This window comes from Pantherophis guttatus, chromosome 5 (assembly GCF_059756535.1).
Source record: "Pantherophis guttatus breed Tessera chromosome 5, ASM5975653v1, whole genome shotgun sequence".
NCBI classification, from domain to species: Eukaryota; Metazoa; Chordata; class Lepidosauria; order Squamata; family Colubridae; genus Pantherophis; species Pantherophis guttatus.
The window spans coordinates 4,768,568-4,791,099 of record NC_142067.1 but is presented as its reverse complement, the minus strand read 5'-3'; the positions used below and the strand labels follow the sequence as shown (position 1 = coordinate 4,791,099).

The following is a 22,532-nucleotide window of genomic DNA, read 5'->3' as shown; positions in this document are numbered from 1 at the left end:
CAACTCTGTTATTCTTAAAACCTTTCCAACGTCTCTTGAACATTTCTGCTGCTTTTGGGCGAGGTAGCGGAGACGGTTCCTCCGTCCGCAGAGAAGCCAGACTTTAACACCTAACTTTAACACACTTCACTGGTCAAGTGTGCCAAGAGGGGCTGGGTTTCCTCCAGATTTCCACATTAATTACCCTAATTGCACCCAGCGCTGTGTTCCTTCTGGACGGGCAGAGGTCACAGACTTTGCCTGTTCCTCCTGCAACCGAGGGCGCAGTGCCGGATCGGTTCCTTCGGCCTGCAGACGGTGTGGGCACGGGGCTCGGCTGCGAGGATGAAGGTTGAATTCGCTCCTCGCCACCTCCCGCTGGAGAGAAGGCTCCAAACGGCATCTGTGCTTCAATGGGTCTTCAGTTTTTTGTGCCTGGGTAAAACAAAAAAAATATTATTTTTAATATTAATTTTAATTCAGGGGACGTTTTTTAAGAATCTGGAGGCTGGGGGGGGGGTGGAGGATGGGAGGGGGCCGCCTTTTAAGGAGTTGCCAGAAAATCTCCACCAGTGCCTGCATTGCTCATCAAAATCGAAGGGTGCATTTTGCAAAAATAAGACACTGAGATGGACAGGAAGCTTGTTATAGGGTAGCGATCGGCCATTCTTGTCTGGACAGGTAGTTCTCAACTTACAACAATTCATTTAGCAGCCGAAGTTTCAACAGCACTGAAAACAGTGACCTTATCGCCGTTATTCACGCTTATGACGGTTGCAGCATTCCCATGGTGAGGTGATCAGAATTTGGCAACTGCTTCATATTTATGACGGTTGTGTTGCAGTGTCCCGGGGGGGTGGGGGTGGGGGTGGGTCACGTGATCCCCCTTTGCAACCTCCTGACAAGCATAGTCGATGGGGAAAGCCTGATTTGCTTAACAACTGGGTTGTGGACTTAACAACGGCAGTGGCTCGCTTGCAGCGAGAAAGGTGTAAAATAGGGCGAAATTCACTTCACCGTTCAAAGTTACAACGGTACTGAAAAAAAGGCAGCTTTGGTTGCCATGATGTTAAAAAAGATGTGGAGACTCTAGAAAGAGTGCAGAGAAAAGCAACAAAGAGGATTAGGGGATTGGAGGCTAATATATATATATATTCTCTTTCCGTAGGTCTTTATGTGTATTTTTCTCTCAGCCAGGTTTTTCCTATGTAAATCAAGATCTTTATACAGCCAGAGTTCAGTGAAATCTCATTCACTAGTTTCTAGGCTTTATCAGACATCAAACCAGCATTTTGCTGTCTGTTGTGAGACTTAAGGGAGACTAAGATAGATCTATTTCTGACTAGTTTGTTTTCTTCAGTTAGCCACACCCTCATCTCATGTCTCCTCCCTGTAAAGGTCAAATATTTATTTTATTCTCTTTTCGTAGGTCTTTATGTGTATTTTTCTCTCAGCCAGGTTTTTCCTACGTTTTTCCACTAGAAACTAGTGAATGAGATTTCACTGAACTATGGCTGTATAAAGATCTTGATTTACGTAGGAAAAACCTGGCTGAGAGAAATATATATATATATGTTTTCTGAGGTTTTCGCAGGTATTTGTATGTAGGTCTTTGGTTATTCGGGTTTTCTCCCGCGTAAAATTGGAAGTGTCTTGGTGACGTTTCAACGAAGTCTCATTCGTCATCTTCAGGCTGGTGTTTTCGGCTTCGTGCTTCTAGGAGCAATGTGAAATCGCAGCTGTTTCTTCCTTTTAACTGCTAGTGGGGGTGTGAACTGATTGGGTGGGAGCTTGGCTGTGTTCTGATTGGGTGGAGGTGTGTTCTGATTGGTTGGGGGTTTGGCTGTGCTCTGATTGGATGGGGGGTTGGCTGTGCTCTGATTGGATGGGGGTGTGTTCTGTTTAGGTGGGGGCTTGTTTGTGCTTGTGTTGGTCTGAGTTGCAGGGGGATTTGAGCTGGTGAGCTGCATTGCTGTTGTTTAGCTTCGCGTTCGTGGTCGTGCCACATCTTCATGGTGGGTGTCAGTTTGCTTCATGTATGGGTTGAAGGAATTTAAAGTGGCTAATGATGCAGCTGTGGTCTGGCTTCTGGTTTGTGGTCGTGCTTCATCGGTGTGGGTTTGCTTTTTGCGTGGATGTGTGGTGGTGACATCCTGCGTGGTTTTCATGAGTGTGGGTCTGGTATATATAGGGTCCCCTATATATATATATAGGGGTGACATGATAGTATATTCCAATTTCTAAGGGATCACCACAAAGAAGGGGGCGCAACCTATTCTCCAAAGCACCTGAGGGCAGGACAAGAAGCAATGGGTGGAAACTAATCCAGGAGAGAAGCAACCTAGAACTAAGGAGAAATTTCCTGACAGTGAGAACAATTAACCAGTGGAACAACTTGCCACCAGAAATTGTGGGTGCTCCAACTTAAGAAGAGATTGGGCAACCATTCATCTGAAAGGGTATAGATCTCCTGCTTGAGCAGGGGGTTGGACTAGAAGACCTCCAAGGTCCCTTCCAACTCTGCTATTCTGTTATTCCTGATTAGGGAATGAAACAGGTTAAGATGGTTTTGATTTGTGGGATCCCTAACCATCCTCCATTTTTTTCCCTCCAGCTCAGTGCTGCATTGCCGTCTTCATCCTCCTCCTCTTCACTCGCTTCTGGCTGATCAGTGCCCTCTACGCTGCCTGGTGGGCTTTCGACTGGGACACCCCGAGCAAAGGTGGGCGGAGATTCTGCTGCGTCCGGAATTCCATCCTCTGGCGATACATGAAAGATTATTTCCCCATCACGGTACGTGTCCCCCTACTGGCGAGGAGTATAATGGCATGTGAGAAAGACCTTGGGAGACGGAGGTCAAGAGATGCTGTATGATGACCCCGGTCACGGCACAGAGATAACACAAACAGCTGGCAGTTCAAACCGGTCCTTTATTGCTACAAATTTCCCCAAATGCTCCCATGTTTCTGGCCAGTCCCAGAGCAAAGTGATGTCAACCCCCCCCACACACCTCAAGCAGCCCCTGGCTGCAAATAGTCCAGCCCAGTGCTGTGTACACCAAGGCTGCACAGCAATAAATCCAGCAGGGCAAAGCAAGGAGTTCAGGAAGCAAAGGATCCAGGTAATTAGTTCAGAAAGCCAGAAAGAATGCAAGGACTCTTGGGAAGTTCAAATGTCGGCACTCAACATTTCAGGAACTCAGCGTTTGTTCCTGACAAAATGCCCCTTCCCACAGCGTCTCCTTAAGTCTCATTCTCCAGGTGTGCGTTGTGAAAATGGGCGGGGCATTCTCCTTTTGAGTAGTCGGCTCAGTCTGCACTGCACCCCCACCCCCCACCCCCGTAGATTCAGGCTCCAATGTGGGTATGACATGGAACAGTCAGTTTGGAAACAGTCAGATAAGAGACAGCATAGCCTCCAGCTGCACAATGGGTGGAGAGAGAGGTTGTAATTCAGATGACAGGAGATTTTCACAGGTAATCCTCATTTAGTGAATGTTGGAGCAAAAGTAAGAACTGAAATCTATTTCACCATTACATTTGAAAAATGTCCACAGGCGGCCTTCGACTTATAACAATTTGTTTAGTGACGTTTTGAAGTTACAACAGCAACAGAAAAAAGTGACTTACGACTAGCTTTTCAAACTTACGACCATGACTGCAACTCTGTAGTCATCTGATCAAAGTTTGGATGACTCATATTTATGACGGTTGCAGTGCCGTGATCCCCTTTGGCGACCTTCTGACAAGCAAAGTCAACGGGGGGGGGCAGATTCACCTTGTGACTAACTGAACAACTGCAGTGATTCACTTAACAACGCTGGCAAGAAAGGTTGTAAAAGCGGGCAAAAACTCCCTGAACAATGTCTTGCTTAAGCAGCGGAAATTTTGAGATCAACTCCGGTCGTAAGTCGAGGACTGCCTGTATCATAATTTCATGATTTCCCTTGTTCTGTGCAAACGGTCCAAAGAGAGTTTCCAATTAGCGTTAAAATTTCAGTTAGTCCTCGGGTTTATCGAATGTCGAAATAAGATGGGCAATTTAACGGCAAAAAAAAGGCATCCGATAATGTGCGCTAATGATCGCTTCATTAATCGAGGGATTTTATGCAAAAACGATGTGCCACAGGAGGGAAAAACAAAGAGCGAATTGATTGAGGTTGAGGGACAAGCGGTAGGAAAATCTGTGATCTATTAGATCATCGTTTTATAGAGATTCCCTCCTCAGATGTTTTTAACAATGGTAGATGTCTCTGGAGATTCTCGGTCATCCGTAGTTGTCCCAAAGGTGCTTTTTCAAGAGGCAACTGGACTTTCTGGTTATTTTTTTAAAAAAGACACTTCTCTTCTCATCCAAGAAGCTTCTTCAGCTTGACTGGATGGTGGGGAATAGAAGGATTGATATTCCTTGCAGACAAGACAGCTGGTCATTTGCATCCGTTTAGAGAGTCGTTGAGGCCACTTGGAGGTTTGTCTGTGTCCTCAGGGTCACCTGAATAGTAGGGTCCCCTCAACAACCTCAACAAAACATCCTGCAGCCACGAAAGCTCCACACCCATTTGCATCACTCAGGTGACCCACAGACAAACCTCCAAGTGGCCTCAACGGCCCTCTAGAAGGATGCAAACGACCAACTGTCTGCAAGGAGTATCAATCCTTCCATTCTTCACCATCCCGTCAGAACTGAAGAAGCTTCTTGGATGAGAAGCGAAACGTCTTCAAAAGAAAAACCAGAAAGTCCAGCTGTCCCTCAGAAAAAAAGGCATCTTTGGGACCACCGTGATAGAGTTTCTCACGTACTTGAAAAGATCTGAAACTTAATCCTCAATTTACGACCGTAACCGAGCCCAACATTTATGGCTGATTCCGGATCTCCGCACTTTCCGTAAGGCCCTGAAGGCGTTTTTATTTCAGCAAGCCAGCCTGGCCTGAATAGGTTTTATGGGTTAGTTTTTAATTGTATAGCTAGGGGTTTTAAATTGGGAGGCCAATTAATTTAATTTATTTTTAATTATCTTAACTTTTATATTGTATGTTATCTTAATTCTCGGCTGTTCATTGACCTGAGTCCCTTCGGGGAGAAGGGCGGGATATAAATTCAATAAATAAAATAAATAAATAAATAAAAAATAAATGTTGCTAAGTGAGAAATTTATTAAGTGAATTCCCCCCCCCCTTTTCACCATTTTTCTTGCCACATTTGTTAAGCGAATCACTGCAGTTGTTAAGTTAGTATTGGGCTTCCCCGTTGTGAGAAGGTTGCAAAATCATGTCACCCTGGGGCACTGCAACCGTCATAAATATGTCTCAGTTGCCAAGCCTCCAAATTTTGATCAGTGGGGGGGGGGTCACCTGAGCGGTGGCTCCTGGTTTCTGTAGTCCGCAATTTTTTTCCCTCTGGAAATCCATTCCTACTCCCACATCATTCAAAGGGTGTTCATCAGAGGTGGGCTTCGAAATTTTTAGCAAGGGGTTTTCTGCCCGGTTGCCAGGTGGGTGTGGCCATGGTGGGTGTGGCCTAGTCAGCCTCCTGCTGCAAGGCGGGAGGCATTTTTGCCCTCCCCAGGCTCCAGAGGCTTTCCTTGAGCCTCCACGAGGGCGAAAACGGCCTCCTCAGGCGCTGAACTTCCAGTAGGCCCGTTTGTCTCCCTCCCTGAGCCTCTGCGCGCACCCTGCACTTACCTGCATCCAAAACGGGCCGCGTGGGGTGTCCTGGGAGGGGAGGGATGGGGTGGGTGGGGCCAGCCAGGAGTGGAATTTGGGGGTTCTCCGAACTGCACAGAATCTTAGCTAGAGGTTCTCCCGAATCCCTACGAACTCCCAGCGTTCTAGCCCTGGTATAGCTAAAAGTCTACAGAGATTCTTAAGTGAATCTGGTTTCCCCATTGCTTGTCAGAATTTCCCAAAAGCAGATCACGTGATCCCGGGACACTGCAACCATCATAAATGTATGTCAGTTGCCAGTTGCATCTGAAATTTTGATCACATGACCAGAGGAATGCTTCAATGGTTGTCAGTGTGAAAAAGGGTCGAAAATGAACTGTTGTAAGTCGAGGACCTCCTGTATATTAGATATAGCAGGTGCATAAAATTCTTTTCCATGCAAAGTAACAGAGTCCTTAACTCCATGCCCGACGGATAAGATAATGGGTCTCTAAATAGACTAAACTCTAACCATAAACAAACCACTTTGACTGATACCAGCTCTGACCTCATTTAGCTTTTCAGTACAGACAAAGCAGCCAGGTGCTGCCCTCTGGTGTCAATGAATGAAAAAGCAGAAAGCTGGAGTCTGGATGCCATTTTTCAGACCAGAAAATTGCAAAATTGTAAAAAAGTCAATAAATAAATTACAATTTTTTACAAAAGTTTACAAAAATTGTAAAAATTGCAAAAAACCCCAACAAAACAGGAACAGCAACAACTGCAAGGCAGTTGTGAAGAGTCACAACTAATTCGGAGGCACAATTCAATAAAGAGGAAAATTATGCTTCTGAAACTTTTCACCGTTGGAGACAATAAATGTTTGATTTCGCATGCTTGCAATACAGGTAGCCCTCAGCTTACAAACAGTTCATTTAGTGACCATTTGAAGTTACAATGGCACTGAAAAAAGGGACTTACGACCGTGTTTCACACTTACGACTGTTGTAGTCACAAGATCAAAATTCAGCCGCTTGGCAACTGGCTCATATTTATGACGGTTGCAGTGTTCCCTGGAGTCATGTGATTCCCCTTTTGCGTCCTTCTGACAAGCAAAATCAGTGTGACTAACTTAACAACTGGAGTGTTTCATTTAACAACTGTGGCAAGCAAGGCTCTAAAATGGAGCAAAACTTACTTAACAACTGTCTCGCTTAGCAATGGACATTTTGGGCTCAATTGTGGTCGTACGTTGAGGACTACCTGTAGAAAGTACGCTAGAGCAGGACGTGAGCTGTTGTTTCAATAGTCCCTTGTCCACTGGGTGCCATCTAACTGTTAGAACAATTAATCAGTGGAACAACTTGCCACCAGAAGTTGCAAATGCTCCAACACTGGAAGTTTTTAAGAAGAGATTGGACAACCATTTGTCTGAAGTGGTATATAGCCATGATGGTGAAGCTATGGCATGCGTGCTACAGGTGGCACACAGAAACCTCTCTGCGGGCACGCCAGCCTTTGCCCCAGCCCAGCTCCACCGGGAATGCGTGCGTGCCTCCCGCCGACAAGCTGGTTTTTGGGTCTCTGCCACACATAGGCGAGGGGGGGGTGCGTGCACAGAGGGCACTCGCATTGCATTTTGGGGGTTTGCACGTGCACACCATCCCCCGCACACCATTTTGGGCCTTGAAGGCCTCCTGCACCAACCTGGAACCCAAAACAGGGCACGGGGTGCCCCCATGCCCCATTTTATTTTATTTATTTTAATTTATTTTAATTAGATTTGTATGCCGCCCTATCTCCATAGGACTCAGGGCGGCTCACAACAATTAAGATAAACAATCTCAATCCGAGTAAGAAACATGTTAAAATATATATTAAACGCCTATTAAAATACATTAAAAATCAAAACCCCCATCAGTCCAGGCTGGGCAATTGAAACAGCCATGTTTTTAGTTCGCGGCGGAAAGTGCGAAGGCCATTTTGGCTTCCAGGTTAGTGCAGGAAGCTTTCCAGGCCCAAAACGGGGCACGGGGAGGTGTGTCTCATGCCAGCAGAGAGGCTACGGCAGCAGGCCATTCGCATCGGCTAAGAGGCTGTGGTGGCAGGCTGTTGGTGCCGGCAAAGAGGCTGTAGCGGTAGGCCATTCGCGCTGGCAACGAGGTTGCGGTGGCAGGCCGTTGGCGACGGCAAAGAGCCTGCAGGTGCAGGCCGTTCACGGTGGCAAAGAGGCAGTGGCGGAGTTCTGCCCAGCTGTACCAACAAGGACCGGAAGTAGCCGTCCTGCGTGTTTTGGCTTCCAGGTTGGTGCAGGAGGCTTTCCAGGTCCAAAATGCGGTGTGGGGGTGCCGCATGAGGGCCCCCATGCCCCATTTTGGTCCTGGAAAGCCTCCTGCACCATCCTGGAAGCCAAAACAGGGCACGGGGAGGGCATGGCACGTGCACGGGAGGGGGGGGCTGGGGCACATGCGCGGGGATGCGTGCACATTCATGGGGGCAGGGCACATGTGGGGGGTGCTCGCATTGCATTTTAGGGGTTCGGGAACGCACACGTGCGTGCTTTGTGCGCTCGGCACCAAAGCAAGGGGGGGGGGTTGGACTAGATCCCTTCCAACTCTGTTTATTCTATTCTATTCTTCTTCTCTCAGCTCGTATGGGATTTTTTTTTTATTTCCTCGGCCCTCCAAAACTGCTGTGGGAATAATATACCAAGTTAGGATAACCGCAAACGTTGTGTAATCCCGATCAGAGTACCGTGTGCTTCCTTCTCTTTTAAAGAGAAGAGGAGGAATTGGAGAGCGGGGGATAAGTTGACGCGAGCAGCTGAATTGTGGGTTTTCTACTTTTGCAATTGAATCTAGAACGTGGCATCTTCCTGTCAACATTACCCAGGTTGTTCCCACTTGAACGGGTTCAAAAGCCTCTTGGCGGTTGTGGGAAAGAGGTCTAAAGAGGGTTTTTTTTTTAAAAAAAGAGAGATCGCTGAGGAGGTCTTTTTCTCATGAAATTATCTTTCTTTGATATGGTTCTTTGGCTTACGGCCAAACAGGTGTTGCGGGCTTTTGAAATGCAAGACAAAGGTTTGTTTTTGGCCTGCGATTTAAGGAGGAAGGTTGTACACATCACAAAAAAAAAAAACCCACTATTCTTTTTTTTTTTCAAACTATTTTAACCTTTCCAAAATCAAGACCTTGATGTCAGGATTCGCACGATACTTCAAAGCCTGAATTAACGTAACTTGCATTTGGGGTTGGCCTAAAAGGTTGCAACAAGCGGCTGGGTTCGCACAACGCCCCCCCCCAAAACCTACTAGCCCAGATTAAAAAGGTAAAGGTTCCCTTCGCACATACGTGCTAGTTGTTCCTGACTCTACGGGGCGGTGCAGGAGTGAAATCCAGCAGGTTCTGACAGGTTCTGGAGAACCGGTAGCGGAAATTTTGAGTAGTTCGAAGAACCGGCAAATATCACCTCTGGCTGGCCCCAGAGTGGGGTGGGAATGGAGATTTTGTAGTATCCGTCCCCTGCCACGCTCACCAAGCCACACCCAGCAAGCCACACCACGCCCACCAAGCCACGCCCACAGAACTGGTAGTAAAAAAAATTGAATTTCACCACTGGGGCGGTGCTCATCTCCGTTTCAAAGCCGAAGAGCCAGCGCTGTCCGAAGACGTCTCCGTGGTCATGTGGCCGGCATGACTCAACGCCAAAGGCGCACGGAACGCTGTTACCTTCCCACCAAAGGTGGTCCCTGTTTTTCTACTTGCATTTTTTTATGTGCTTTTGAATTGCTAGGTTGGCAGAAGCTGGGATAAGTAACAGGAGCTCACCCTGTTACGCGGCACTAGGGATTCGAACCGCTGAACTGCCTAAGGTGGGACTAGAACTCACAGTCTCCTGGTGATTGGCCCAAAAGTCACCCAACCAACTTTCATGCCTAAGGTGGGACTAGAACTCACAGTCTCCTGGTGATTGGCCCAAAAGTCACCCAACCAGCTTTCATGCCTAAGGCGGGACTAGAACTCCCTGTTTCCTGGTGATTGGCCCAAAGTCATCCAGCCGACTTGCATGCCTAAGGCGGGACTAGAACTCACAGTCTCCTGGTGATTGGCCCAAAAGTCACCCAACCAGCTTTCATGCCTAAAGCGGGATTAGAACTCCCTGTTTCCTGGTGATTGGCCCAAAGTCATCCAGCCGACTTGCATGCCTAAGGCGGGACTAGAACTCACAGTCTCCTGGTGATTGGCCCAAAGTCACCCAACCAGCTTTCATGCCTAAGGCGGGACTAGAACTCCCTGTTTCCTGGTGATTGGCCCAAAGTCATCCAATCAGCTTTCATACCTAAGGCGGGATTAGAACTCCCTGTTTCCTGGTGATTGGCCCAAAATCACCTAGCCGACTTTCATGCCTAAGGCGGGACTAGAACTCACAGTCTCCTGGTGATTGGCCCAAAGTCACCCAACCGTACATCAGTGACTTTACAACAACTTATAACCGTAACGAGCCAGCTCCATTATGGTCATAAGTTGAGGACTCTCTATTATAGGTCAGGTTTTGATGTCATATTGGGTGGGATAGACCACCCCTGTCTTGAGAGAAGCATCACAACACTAGCTTTGTGTCTAACTGGTCTGGACACCTTTAAAGAGCCAACGTGTTCTTTTAAAAAGTGATCAGCTGTTCGTGTTTACCTTGGTTTGCAAGCAATGCTCCCTCCCCGGCTCTTCCCAAGGTTGCTACGGTACCAGGAAGCGTTTTGCGTTATGTAACCCATCCCTGTTTGTTATGCGGTATAATCTGGTTTAATGGCTCTTTGGAGTTTGCTGTTCTAGGAGGACAGAGAGAGTAGGCCAGGGGAGAGGGGTAAACATTTAGAGAGTGGATAGATAGATAGATAGATAGATAGATAGATAGATAGATAGAGAGAGAGAGAGAGAGAGAGAGAGAGAGAGAGAGAGAGAAAGACAAAGAGAGAGAGAGACAGAGACAGAGACAGAGACAGAGATAGATAGATAGATAGATAGATAGATAGATAGATAGATAGATAGAAAGAGAGAGAGACAAAGAGAGAGAGAGAGAGAGAGAGAGAAAGAAATAGAGAGAGAGAGAAAAAAAAGACAAAGAGAGAGAAAGAGAGAAAGAGACAAAGAGAGAGAGAGATAGATAGATAGATAGAAAGAGAGACAGAGAGAGACAGAGAGAGAGAGACAGATAGAAAGAGAGAGAGAGAGAGAGACAAAGAGAGAGAGAGAGAGAGAGAAAGAAAGAGAGAGAGAGAGAGAGACAAAGAGAGAGAGAGAGAGAGAGAAAGAAAGAGAGAGAGAGAGAGAGACAAAGAGAGAGAGAGAGAGAAAGAAAGAGAGAGAGAGAGAGAGACAAAGAGAGAGAGAGAGAGATAGAAAGAAATAGACAAAGAGAGAGAGAGACAGAGAGAGAGTGATAGATAGATAGATAGATAGATAGATAGATAGATAGATAGATAGATAGAAAGGTAGGTAGGTAGGTAGGTAGGCAGGCAGGCAGAAATATAAGAATGGATGGATGGATAGATAGATAGATAGATATAGATGATAGATAGATGCAGTGGTGAAATCCAATTTTTTTTTACTGCTGGTTCTGAGGGTGCGGCTTAGTGGACGTGGTGTGGCTTGGTGGGCGTGGCTTGGTGGGCATGGCAGGGGAAGGATACTGCAAAATCTCCATTCCCCCCCCCCCACTCTGGGGCCAGCCAGAGGTGGTATTTGCCGGTTCTCCGAACTATTCAAAATTTCCGCTACCGGTTCTCCAGAACCTGTCAGAACCTGCTGGATTTCACCCCTGGATAGATGGATGGATAGATAGATAGATAGATAGATAGATAGATGGATGGATGGATGGATGGATGGATGGAGAGAGAGAGAGAGAGAGATAGGCAGACAGACAGATAGAGACAGACAGACAGAGATCGGGATGGATGGATGGATAGATGGATGGATGGATGGATGGATGGAGAGATAGATATAGAAGATAGATAGATAGATGATAGATAGATAGATAGATAGATAGATAGATAGATAGATAGATAGATCGATAGATAGATAAATATGGATGGATATAGATATGGATGGATGGATGGAGAGAGAGAGAGAGAGATAGGCAGACAGACAGACAGACAGACAGAGATAGGGATGGAGGGAGGGAGGGAGAGATATATAGAAGATAGATAGATAGATAGATAGATAGATAGATAGATAGATAGATATGGATGGATATAGATATGGATGGATGGATGGATGGATAGATAAATAGATATGGATGGATAGACAGACAGACACCCAACCATTTCTTTTGCCACAGTCATTCTATTATTATTATTATTGCCAATAATAGTCAATAAAAAGACCAAAAAAAAAGTCTCAATAGTGGACATGGCAGGACTTGGAGACAGCAGAATAGAAGAGAAAGAACTGGAGATCATAAAACACCAGACCTGCAAATAGAAAGAGAAGAACGGTGGCCAAAGAAAGCCAATGTACGACCAATAGTGATAGGCACCTTGGGTGCAACCCAAAACGACTGGAGCGCCCCTTGTATACCATCGACATTGACAAAATCCCTATCAGTCAATTTCAAAAGGCAGCTCTTTTTTTGGAACAGCGGACATCCTTCGAGAGATACCACATTTGTCTCTCTCAGGTCCTTGGAAAGAACTAGATACGTGGATAAAACATTTGGCATTGTGACCAATAATATAAATATTCTTTCTTGCTTCCTTCTAGTTTTATTTGGCACCGCTTTCAAAAGCTTAATAGTTAATAGTTCCCTTATATTATCATTTTTTTAAAAAATGTCAAAATAGGATGGTTAGTTTTTTATTGAACCCACAATGCTTTGTCAAACAGAAGATGTTCGGTGGGAATGAAATTAAGATGAGCAATTGGGCAATTCCACGAATACGCCCACCGTCAAAAGTTAAGCTCCATAAATCTTTTCCTTTGCCGAGTGATCATGTCATCAAACTACCTCTTCAAAATGAAAATCTATACCACGCTAAATCCTTTGGCGTTCAAACTTGTAAAAAGTTGATGGTGCTAAGTGGTTCTTCTTTTATGTATCAGAGCAGAATTTGGCAAAAAACCAACATTTATTCTTTTAGAAAAGCAGATTTTCCTGGTTCCTGAAACAGGTTTGATTGTTGTATCTAACTGGTAATTAAAAGGCAGTACATTAATGTAAAATACCCTGGATAACTTCTTTAACTGGGGTGAATTGGGGTGAATTGTGTCAAAGAGGGATGCTGCTATATGAACAACGTATGATACAGGCCGTCCTCAACTTACAACCTGTGCACGATGCCTTTAATACCATCAAACATTCGTTTAGTGACCATTTTTTTTAAAAAATTGATTTATATGCCGCCCTTCTCCGAAGACTCAGGGCGGCTTACAATGCGCTAAGCAATAGCCTTCATACTTTTGTATATTTATACAAAGTCAGTTTATTGCCCCTACAAACTGGGTCCTCGATTTACCTACCTTAGAAAGGATGGAAGGCTGAGTCGACCTTGAGCCTTGGCAAGATTCGAACCTGCAGTAATTGCAGGCAGCTGTTCTTAATAACAGGGTGCTTTAGACCACTGTACTACCAAGGCCCTTGAAATTGCCTTGTAATTTGAAATTACAATGGCACTGAAATTTTTTCTAGAAATCAAATAAATAGATAGATTTAGATAGATAGATACAGTAGATAGATGGATAGATGGATAGAGATAGATAGATAGATAGATAGATAGATAGATAGAAAGATAGATAGATAGATAGATAGATAGATAGATAGATAGATAGATAGATAGATAGATAGATAAAGATAGAAGATAGAAAGATAGGGATAGGGATAGGGATAGGGATAGGGATAGGGATAGGGATAGGGATGGAGAGAGAGATGGAGATAGGGATGGAGATAGGGATGGATGGATAGATAGATGATAGAGATAGAAGATAGAGAGATAGGGATGGAGAGAGAGAGATGGAGATAGGGGTGAATAGATAGAAAGATAGATAGGAAGATGAAAGATAGATATAGAAAGAAAATGATATAATAATAGAGATGATAGATAGACAGACAGACAGACAGACAGATAGATAGAGATAGGAAGATAAAGATAGAAGACAGAAGATAGAGATAGGGATAGGGATGGAGAGAGATAGAGATAGAGATAGGGATGGATGGATGGATAGATAGATAGATAGATAGATAGATAGATAGATAGATAGAAAGAAATAGGAAGATAAAGATAGAAGATAGATAGACAGAGATAGGGATGGAGAGAGAGAGATGGAGATAGGAGTGGATAGATAGATAGATAGATAGATAGATAGATAGATAGATAGATAAAGATAGAAGATAGAAAGATAGGGATAGGGATAGGGATAGGGATAGGGATGGAGAGAGAGATGGAGATAGGGATGGAGATAGGGATGGATGGATAGATAGATGATAGAGATAGAAGATAGAGAGATAGGGATGGAGAGAGAGAGATGGAGATAGGGGTGAATAGATAGAAAGATAGATAGGAAGATGAAAGATAGATATAGAAAGAAAATGATATAATAATAGAGATGATAGATAGACAGACAGACAGACAGACAGATAGATAGAGATAGGAAGATAAAGATAGAAGACAGAAGATAGAGATAGGGATAGGGATGGAGAGAGATAGAGATAGAGATAGGGATGGATGGATGGATAGATAGATAGATAGATAGATAGATAGATGGATGGATGGATGGATAGATAGATAGATAGATAGATAGATAGAAAGAAAGAAATAGGAAGATAAAGATAGAAGATAGATAGACAGAGATAGGGATGGAGAGAGAGAGATGGAGATAGGAGTGGATAGATAGATAGATAGATAGATAGATAGATAGATAGATAGATAGATGAAAGATAGATATAGAAAGAAAATAATATAATAATAGAGATGATAGACAGACAGACAGATAGAGGCAGGCAGGCAGGCAGATATAGAAAGATGAAAGATAGATATAGATAGAAAGATGATAGAATAATAGAGATAGACAGACAGACAGATGAAAGGAAATAGAGAAATAGAGGTGATAGATGATAACTAGAGATAACTAGATAGCTACAGACATAAACAGATGAGAGAGAGATGAGAGAAAGAAGGGGGGGGAGAGAGAGAAAATGAGAGAGAGAGAGAGAGAGAGAGAGAGAGAGAGATAAACCCACTTCTTAAGGAATAACATTGTAAGGACAAACGGGGGAACATGATGTACCCAACCAGGGCAGTTCAGAGCCGCGAGTGAGCTCCATAATAGCCTCATTAATCAGAAGGACGAGTGAAAGGGGCCCATTGCAAGTGGCTCGTCAGCAGCTGGGCCCTGTCTGTGCCTGAAGCGCCTGGTGATAAATTAATCCCAGTGAGCAGACGGAGCCTGGACATTCAGGACGAGAATAGCTATTAGGTTATTGTTATTATGTGCTCAGATCATTGAGCGTTGCAGAAAAATAAAATGGCAGCTGGGCTTTGAGAAACCAGGCGAAGGGTCATCATAGAATATAAGTGTCAGAAGGGACTCCAGGGCTCATCCAATCCAACCCAGTATAACCAGAGGTGGGTTTCAGCAGGTTCTGATCAGTTCTGGAGAACCGGTAGCGGAAATTTTGAGTAGTTCGGAGAACCGGTAGCGGAAATTTTGAGTAGTTCAGAGAACCGGTAGCGGAAATTTTGAGTAGTTCGGCGAACCGGTAGCGGAAATTTTGAGTAGTTCGGAGAACCGGTAGCGGAAATTTTGAGTAGTTCGGAGAACCGGTAGCGGAAATTTTGAGTAGTTTGGAGAACCGGTAGCGGAAATTTTAAATAGTTCAGAGAACCGGTAGCGGAAATTTTGAGTAGTTCGGAGAACCGGTAGCGGAAATTTTGAGCAGTTCGGAGAACCGGTAGTGGAAATTTTGAGTAGTTTGGAGAACCGGTAGCGGAAATTTTGAGCAGTTCAGAGAACCGGTAGCGGAAATTTTGAGCAGTTCAGAGAATCGGTAGCGGAAATTTTGAGTAGTTCGGAGAACCAGCAAATACAACCTCTGGATGGTCCCAGAGTCGGGTGGGAATGGAGATTTTGCAATATCCTTCCCCCAGGAGTGGGGAGGGAATGGAGATTTTACAGTATCCTTCCCCTGCTATGCCCACCAAGCCATGCCACGCCCACCAAGCCCACACCCACAGAACCAGTAGTAAAATTTTTCGAAATCCACCACTGAGTATAACCCATCCTTTCACCCATCTTTCTTACAAAAGAATGCTGAGACACCATAAGAGAGCCACTTTGGTCTAGTGGTTAAGGTACCAGGCTGGAAAGCAAGAGATCAGGAGTTCAAGTCCTGCTTTAGCCAGGAAAGCCGGCTGGGTGACTTTGAGCCAATCACTAGGAGACAGTGAGTTCTAGTTCCGCTTTAGGTACGAAAGCTAGCAAGGTGACTTTGGGCCAATCACCAGGAGATCGTGAATTCTAGTCCTGCCTTAGGCACAAAAGTTTGGCTGGATGACTTTGGGCCAATCACCAGGAGACTGAGAGTTCTAGTCCTGCCTTAGCTATGAAAGCCAGCTGGGTGACTTTGGGCCAGTAACTCTCTCAGCCCAACCCACCTTATTTGTGAGGAAAATAAGGAGAAGAAAGATGGATTGGATATGTTTGTACCTTATTTGTAAGAATAATAAAGGCAGGATATAAATAAATTAATAACTAAAAAATGAAATGAAATAAAGATAAATGAAATAAAATTTAAATAGAAACAAAATAATAATAATAAAATAAATGAAATGAAATAAAAATAATAAATGAAATAAATTTAAATTAAATAGAAACAAAATAATAAAATAAAATAAAAATAAATGTAATGAAATAAAAATAAATGAAATGGAATAATAAAATAAAATAATTTCTGGAAGAATTGAAGACTTCAAGTTCCTAAAACTTCCTTTACGTTTGTATAGCACATTGGGGGAAAAAATTTTTTCTTTCCTTACTATTGATTTTTTGTATTGATTTTTTTTTCCTTTTTGTTATTCTTTAACAATAAAAATATAATAAAAAATTTAAAAATAAAATAAAATAATTAGACAAGTATCCTAAATGTCTTTGTTCTTACAGCTGGTGAAGACGGTGGATTTGGATCCAAGCAAGAACTACATTTTTGGCTTTCATCCCCATGGCATCATGGTGGCTGGTGCCTTCATTAATTTCTGCACCGAAGCCACCGGCTTTTCCAGACTCTTCCCAGGACTGAAGCCTCACATGATGATGCTGAATTTGTGGTTTCGAGCCCCCTTTTTCCGGGATTACTTGATGAGTGGAGGTAAGCCAAGTCCTCCAAGGCCCCTTCCATCTTCCCTTCCCTTCCCTTCCCTTCCCTTCTCTTCTCTTCCCTTCCCTTCCCTTCCCTTCCCTTCTCATTTTCTATTTTCTATTAGTTTCTATTATTTTCTATTGTCTATTTCCTGTTTTCTACATTCTATTCTCTATATTCTATATTCTCTTCTCTTCTGTATTTTCTGTTATTTTCTATTTTCTATTTCCTGTTTTCTATATTCTCTTCTCTTCTCTTATTTCCTATTTCTTATTTCCTATTCTATATTCTATTCTATTCTATTCTATTTATTCTATTCTATTCTATTGCATTCCATTCTCTATCTATATTCTATTCTATTCAATTCTATTCCTATTATTTCTTTCATTCTATTCTATTCTATTCTATTCTATTCTATTCTATTCTATTCTATTCTATTCCTATTATTTCTTTCATTCTATTCTATTCTATTCTATTCTATTCTATTCTATTCTATTCTATTCTATTCCTATTATTTCTTTCATTCTATTCTATTCTATTCTGTTCTGTTCTGTTCTGTTCTGTTCTGTTCTGTTCTGTTCTATTCCATTCTCTATCTATATTCTATTCTATTCTATTCTATTCTATTCTATTCTATTCTATTCCTATTATTTCTTTCATTCTATTCTATTCTATTCTATTCTATTCTATTCTATTCTATTCTGTTCTGTTCTGTTCTGTTCTGTTCTGTTCTATTCCATTCTCTATCTATATTCTATTCTATTCTATTCTATTCTATTCTATTCTATTCTATTCTATTCTATTCTATTCTATTCTATTCTATTCCATTCCATTCCATTCCATTCTCTATCTATATTCTATTCTATTCTATTCTATTCTATTCTATTCTATTCTATTCTATTCTATTCCATTCCATTCCATTCCATTCCATCCCATCCCATCCCATCCCATCCCATCCTATCCTATCCTATTCCATTCCATTCCATTCTCTATCTATATTCTATTCTATTCCATTCCAGATGACCTCCAAGGCCCCTTCCAACTCTGTTGTTCTGTTATCCGCTGTTAAGGCTATTTGTGGGTTGTTTTTGTTGTTTTTTTGCACAGGACTTTCATATTCCTTCTCTTTCCTGCTTTGCTTCCCCCAGGTATAATTCCCTCGGACAGGGAATCCGGTTCCTACGTCTTGAGGAAGAAGGAAGGGGGGAATATCGTGGTCATCGCTGTGGGAGGGGCGCAGGAAGCCCTGGATGCTCGCCCTGGAGCCTACACCCTCTTGTTGGAGAACCGGAAGGGCTTCGTTCGGCTGGCCATAGAGAATGGGTAAGTAGGAACAGCTTCTGGGGGGTCATGTCCTCGACTTACGACCGCAATTGAGCCCCAAAGTTCCCTTGCTAAGCAGGACAGTTGTTTAGTGCCCCATTTTACGACCTTTTTGCCTGGGTTGTTAAGTGAATCGCTGACGTTGTCAAGAGAATCACGTGGTCGTTAAGCGAACCCGGCTTCCCCCGCTGACTTCGCTTGGAAAAAGAAGAAACACTGCCCCGAATCCGTCACAGATAGTCCTCGGTTTACAACAGTTCATTTAGGGACCGTCCCAAGTTACAACGGCACTGAAAAAAGGGGTCGTTTTTCACACTTACGACCGTGACAGCGTTCCCCCCATTGTTCACCTGATCAAAATTGAGATTCTTGGCCACTGGTTCATGCATAGGATGGTTGCTGTGTCCTTCGGTCATGTGATCGCCTGGGCCATGTGGTCATATGATCAAAATTCAGACTCTTGGCCACTGACTTCATAGTTATGACGGTCGCAGTGCCCTTGGAGTCACGTGATCCCCATTTGCGACATATCCTGACAAGCAAAGTCAATGGGGAAGCCGGATTCACTTAACAACCAGGTTGCTAATTTAACACCTGCAGTGATTCGCTTAACCACGGTGGCAAGGAAGGTCGTAAAATGGGACAAAACTCACTGAACGAATGTCTCGCTCAGCCGCAGAAATCTGGGGCTCAACTGGGGTCGTAACTCGAGAACGACACTATATTTGCAGCTACCCAGCCTTCCTCCGTTCTCCCAACCTGTTTCGTTCCATCTTTCCTTTCTTTTTTTTCTCTCTTTCTTTTCCTAGGACGACGCTCGTTCCCGTCTTCTCCTTCGGAGAAAATGAGCTGTTCGACCAGGTCGAAAATCCCAAAGGATCGTGGCTGAGATGGACGCAAGAGCTTTTGCAGAAGATCATGGGGGTCTCCCTGCCCCTCTTCCACGCCAGAGGGATCTTCCAATACACCTTTGGATTTATCCCATACCGGAAGCCAATCTACACCGTGGGTAAGTCCTTGTTTCTTAGGTGGCATCCAGAAAGAAGAGACAGGTGGAATGAGGAAGGGACTGCTGGACACGATCTTCCTTCTTTGAGGATTATTCTATGTCAGGGGTGTGAAACCCAAGGCCCGCGGGCCTGATCTGGCCCACGGGGGGGCTTAGATCTGGCCCGTGGGGCTGCCCTGGAAACAGGGAAGGACCAGCTTGCGGTGCCTGTGGCAGCGAAAACGGCACTTGGGAGGGCCTCCTGCAGCCCTCCCAGGCCCCGTTTTCAGCCGCAATGGCCTCCTGCAGCCCTCTGTTAGCGAAAACGGAGCTCCATTTTCACTGGCAGAGGGCTGCAGGAGGCCATTGCGGCCGAAAACATGGCCCAGGGTGCATGTGTGGCCTACCCGAGCTCAGTTTTCACTGGCAGAGGGTTGCAGGAGGCCGTGGCAGCCAACAACGGAACTCAGGAGCCCATTTTCACTGGCAGAGTGTTCGGGCCACCACAGGCACCCCCAACACGAGTGTCGTCAATCTGGCCACGCCCACCCTGGCCATTCTCACCCTGGCCACTCCCCCCTGGTCCCTCCGAGGTCAAACACAACCCTGATGTGGCCCTCAATGAAATCAAGCTTGACACCCCTGGTCCATGTTGCCTCTTATTAGCCGTCCCAGGTTGACGAGAAAGGAAACACAACCGGATATGCTAAAACTACGTTACAGCCGGTAGTCCTCGACTTACGGCCACAATTGAGCCCAATATTTCTGTGGCTAAGTGAGATAGTTGTTAAGTGAGTTTTGCCCTCCCCCGCCATTTGACGAACTTTCTTGACAGAATTGTTAAGGGAATCGCTGCCGTTGTTAAGTTAGTCACATGGTTGTTAAGTGAATCGGTCTTCCCCATTGACTTGGCTTGTCAGGAGGTCGCAAAAGGGGATCACATGACCCCAGGACACTGCAACCGTCATAAATATGAATCAGTTGCCAAGCATGTGAATTTTTAACACGTGACCGTGGGGATGCTGAAGGGGTCGTTAAGTGTGAAAAACGGTCCTAAGTCCCTTTTTACAGTGCTGTTGTAACTTTGAACGGTCACTAAATGATCTGTTGTAAGTCGAGGTCTACCTGTAGGGCATGTCTGTAGGCTGCCTAGAGCCACCTTTGGTGAAATGGGCAGCACACAAATTAAGTTAAATTAAGTTAAGTTAAGTTAAATTAAGTTAAGTTAAGTTAAGTTAAGTTAAGTTAAGTTAAGTTAAGTTAAGTTAAGAAGTTAAGTTAAGTTAAATTAATTTGAAATGAAATTTGAAATGAAATGAAATGAAATAAATAAAATAAAATAAAAAATAAAATAAGCTAAAAGCCTTGGTAGTACAGGGGTTTAAGGCACCCTGTTATTAAGCTGGTTATTAAGACCAGCTGCCTGCAATTACTGCAGGGTTCGAATCTCGCCAAGGCTCAAGGTTGACTCAGCCTTCCATCCTTTCTAAGGTAGGTGAAATGAGGACCCAGTTTGTGGGGGCAATAAGCTGACTTTGTATAAATATACAAAAGGATGAAGGCTATTGCTTAACGCATTGTAAGCCGCCCTGAGTCTCCGGAGAAGGGCGGCATATAAATCAAATTAAAATATATATATATATATATATAATAAAATAAAATACAAAATAAAATATAGTTAAACTAAAATAAAATAGTAAAGTAAAATAAAATAAAATACAGAATAAAATAATAAAATAAATAAGAAAGGAAAGGAAAGGAAATAAAATAAATAACACAGGGTGGAATAATGAAACCATAAAATAAAATAAAGGCAATACAATAAAGAAAAAATAAAATAAGGTCAATAAAATAAAATAGAAGAAAATAATAAAGGAAAGTAAGTTAAATCAAATAAAAGAAAGAATAGAGTAGAACAGAATAGTAAAATAAAACAAAGTAAAAGAAAAGAAAAGAAAAGAATATAATATAATAATAAACTAAACTAAACTAAACTAAACTAAACTAAACTAAAGCAAAGCAAAGCAAAGCAAAGCAAAGCAAAGCAAAGCAAAGCAAAGCAAAGCAAAGCAAACTAAACTAAACTAAACTAAACTAAACTAAACTAAACTAAACTAAACTAAACTAAACTAAACTAAACTAAACTGTTTTTCTCCTGTTTGACTCCTCCAGTGGGGAAACCTCTTCCGGTGATGAAGAAACACAATCCCAGCCAAGACGAAGTCGATGAGCTCCATAAGAGGTACCTGGAGGCTCTCTGCAAGCTGTTTGAGGAGCATAAATTGAAGTACAACGTGCCAGAAGACACGCATCTCTCTTTCATATGAGACACCAAAGCCACAAACTTTGGCGACAAAGAATCGGAAACATCGAAGCCGCAAGTGACAAAGTGAATCTGCCATGGAAACCAGAGATATTCCTTTTGGGACCAATGGACAAATTGTTGGAAAAAATAAAACCTCACAGGGATTTTTTTATATATATATAGGATAACAGTGGCGAGACTTTTATATGCGTAACGGTGAAAGGTTTTGACATGGCCTACGATGGAAGACGGGATGGTGAAATCAATGGAACTGACAAGAGATGGCAAAATTGACCGCTTGGGCAATGCGACCTGTGGACTTCAACTCCCAGAATTCCCGAGCCAGCCAGGAAATTCTGGCACAGGAATTCTGGGAGTTGTAGTCCACAAGTCGTTGAAGGGGCCATAGTTGAACACACCTGAATTAGAGAAAAGATACATTTTAATGCTGATTGAAAGTCTCTTTCCTTGTAAAACGGGAGGAAAAAATGAAATTAGAAAACATGCATTCGCTGACGAGATAGAATAGAAAAAAATGAAAGCTATATTGTAAATTTAGATTAGGAGGTTAATGGAAGCTAATATTTACATGTGTTGTGGAAAATCATTTTCCACATTTCCAACATTTCCAACATTTCCAAATGATCGGAAATCATTTTTTAAAATATTTTTCTGTTTATTTCTGCACTTTTAGCTTTGCAACCTTTCGTTCTTCGCTTTTTTCCTCTTTTCTATCTTAGTTATCGGTTCCTGTTAATTTTTATCTCGCTGGTTTAAAAGATCTAATAAAGTTATCTAAGAAAAAGGATCTTGACGTGACAGATCAAATAAGAAGAATGTTTTTCCTACCCCAGTGACTGTCATCCTTGTTTTGTATTGGTCCTCTTTTTTTTTTTCCTAGGGGGTGAAGATTAAAAATAGGTTTTTGAGTTCAAAAGAACATTTTTGACCT

General features: G+C 43.3%; 1 protein-coding gene across 1 annotated transcript; it reads left to right on the top strand.

The window, feature by feature from the left end:
* The first annotated feature begins 217 nt into the window (after positions 1–217).
* Positions 218–21,682, top strand: MOGAT2 (monoacylglycerol O-acyltransferase 2). The gene is made up of 6 exons (XM_060684466.2): positions 218–418; positions 2,594–2,772; positions 16,769–16,973; positions 18,113–18,287; positions 19,097–19,296; positions 21,448–21,682. The coding sequence occupies exons 1-6, from the start codon at positions 325–327 to the stop codon at positions 21,600–21,602; spliced, it is 1,008 nt and encodes a 335-aa protein (XP_060540449.2). The 5' UTR covers positions 218–324; the 3' UTR covers positions 21,603–21,682.
* Positions 21,683–22,532: the final 850 nt, after the last annotated feature.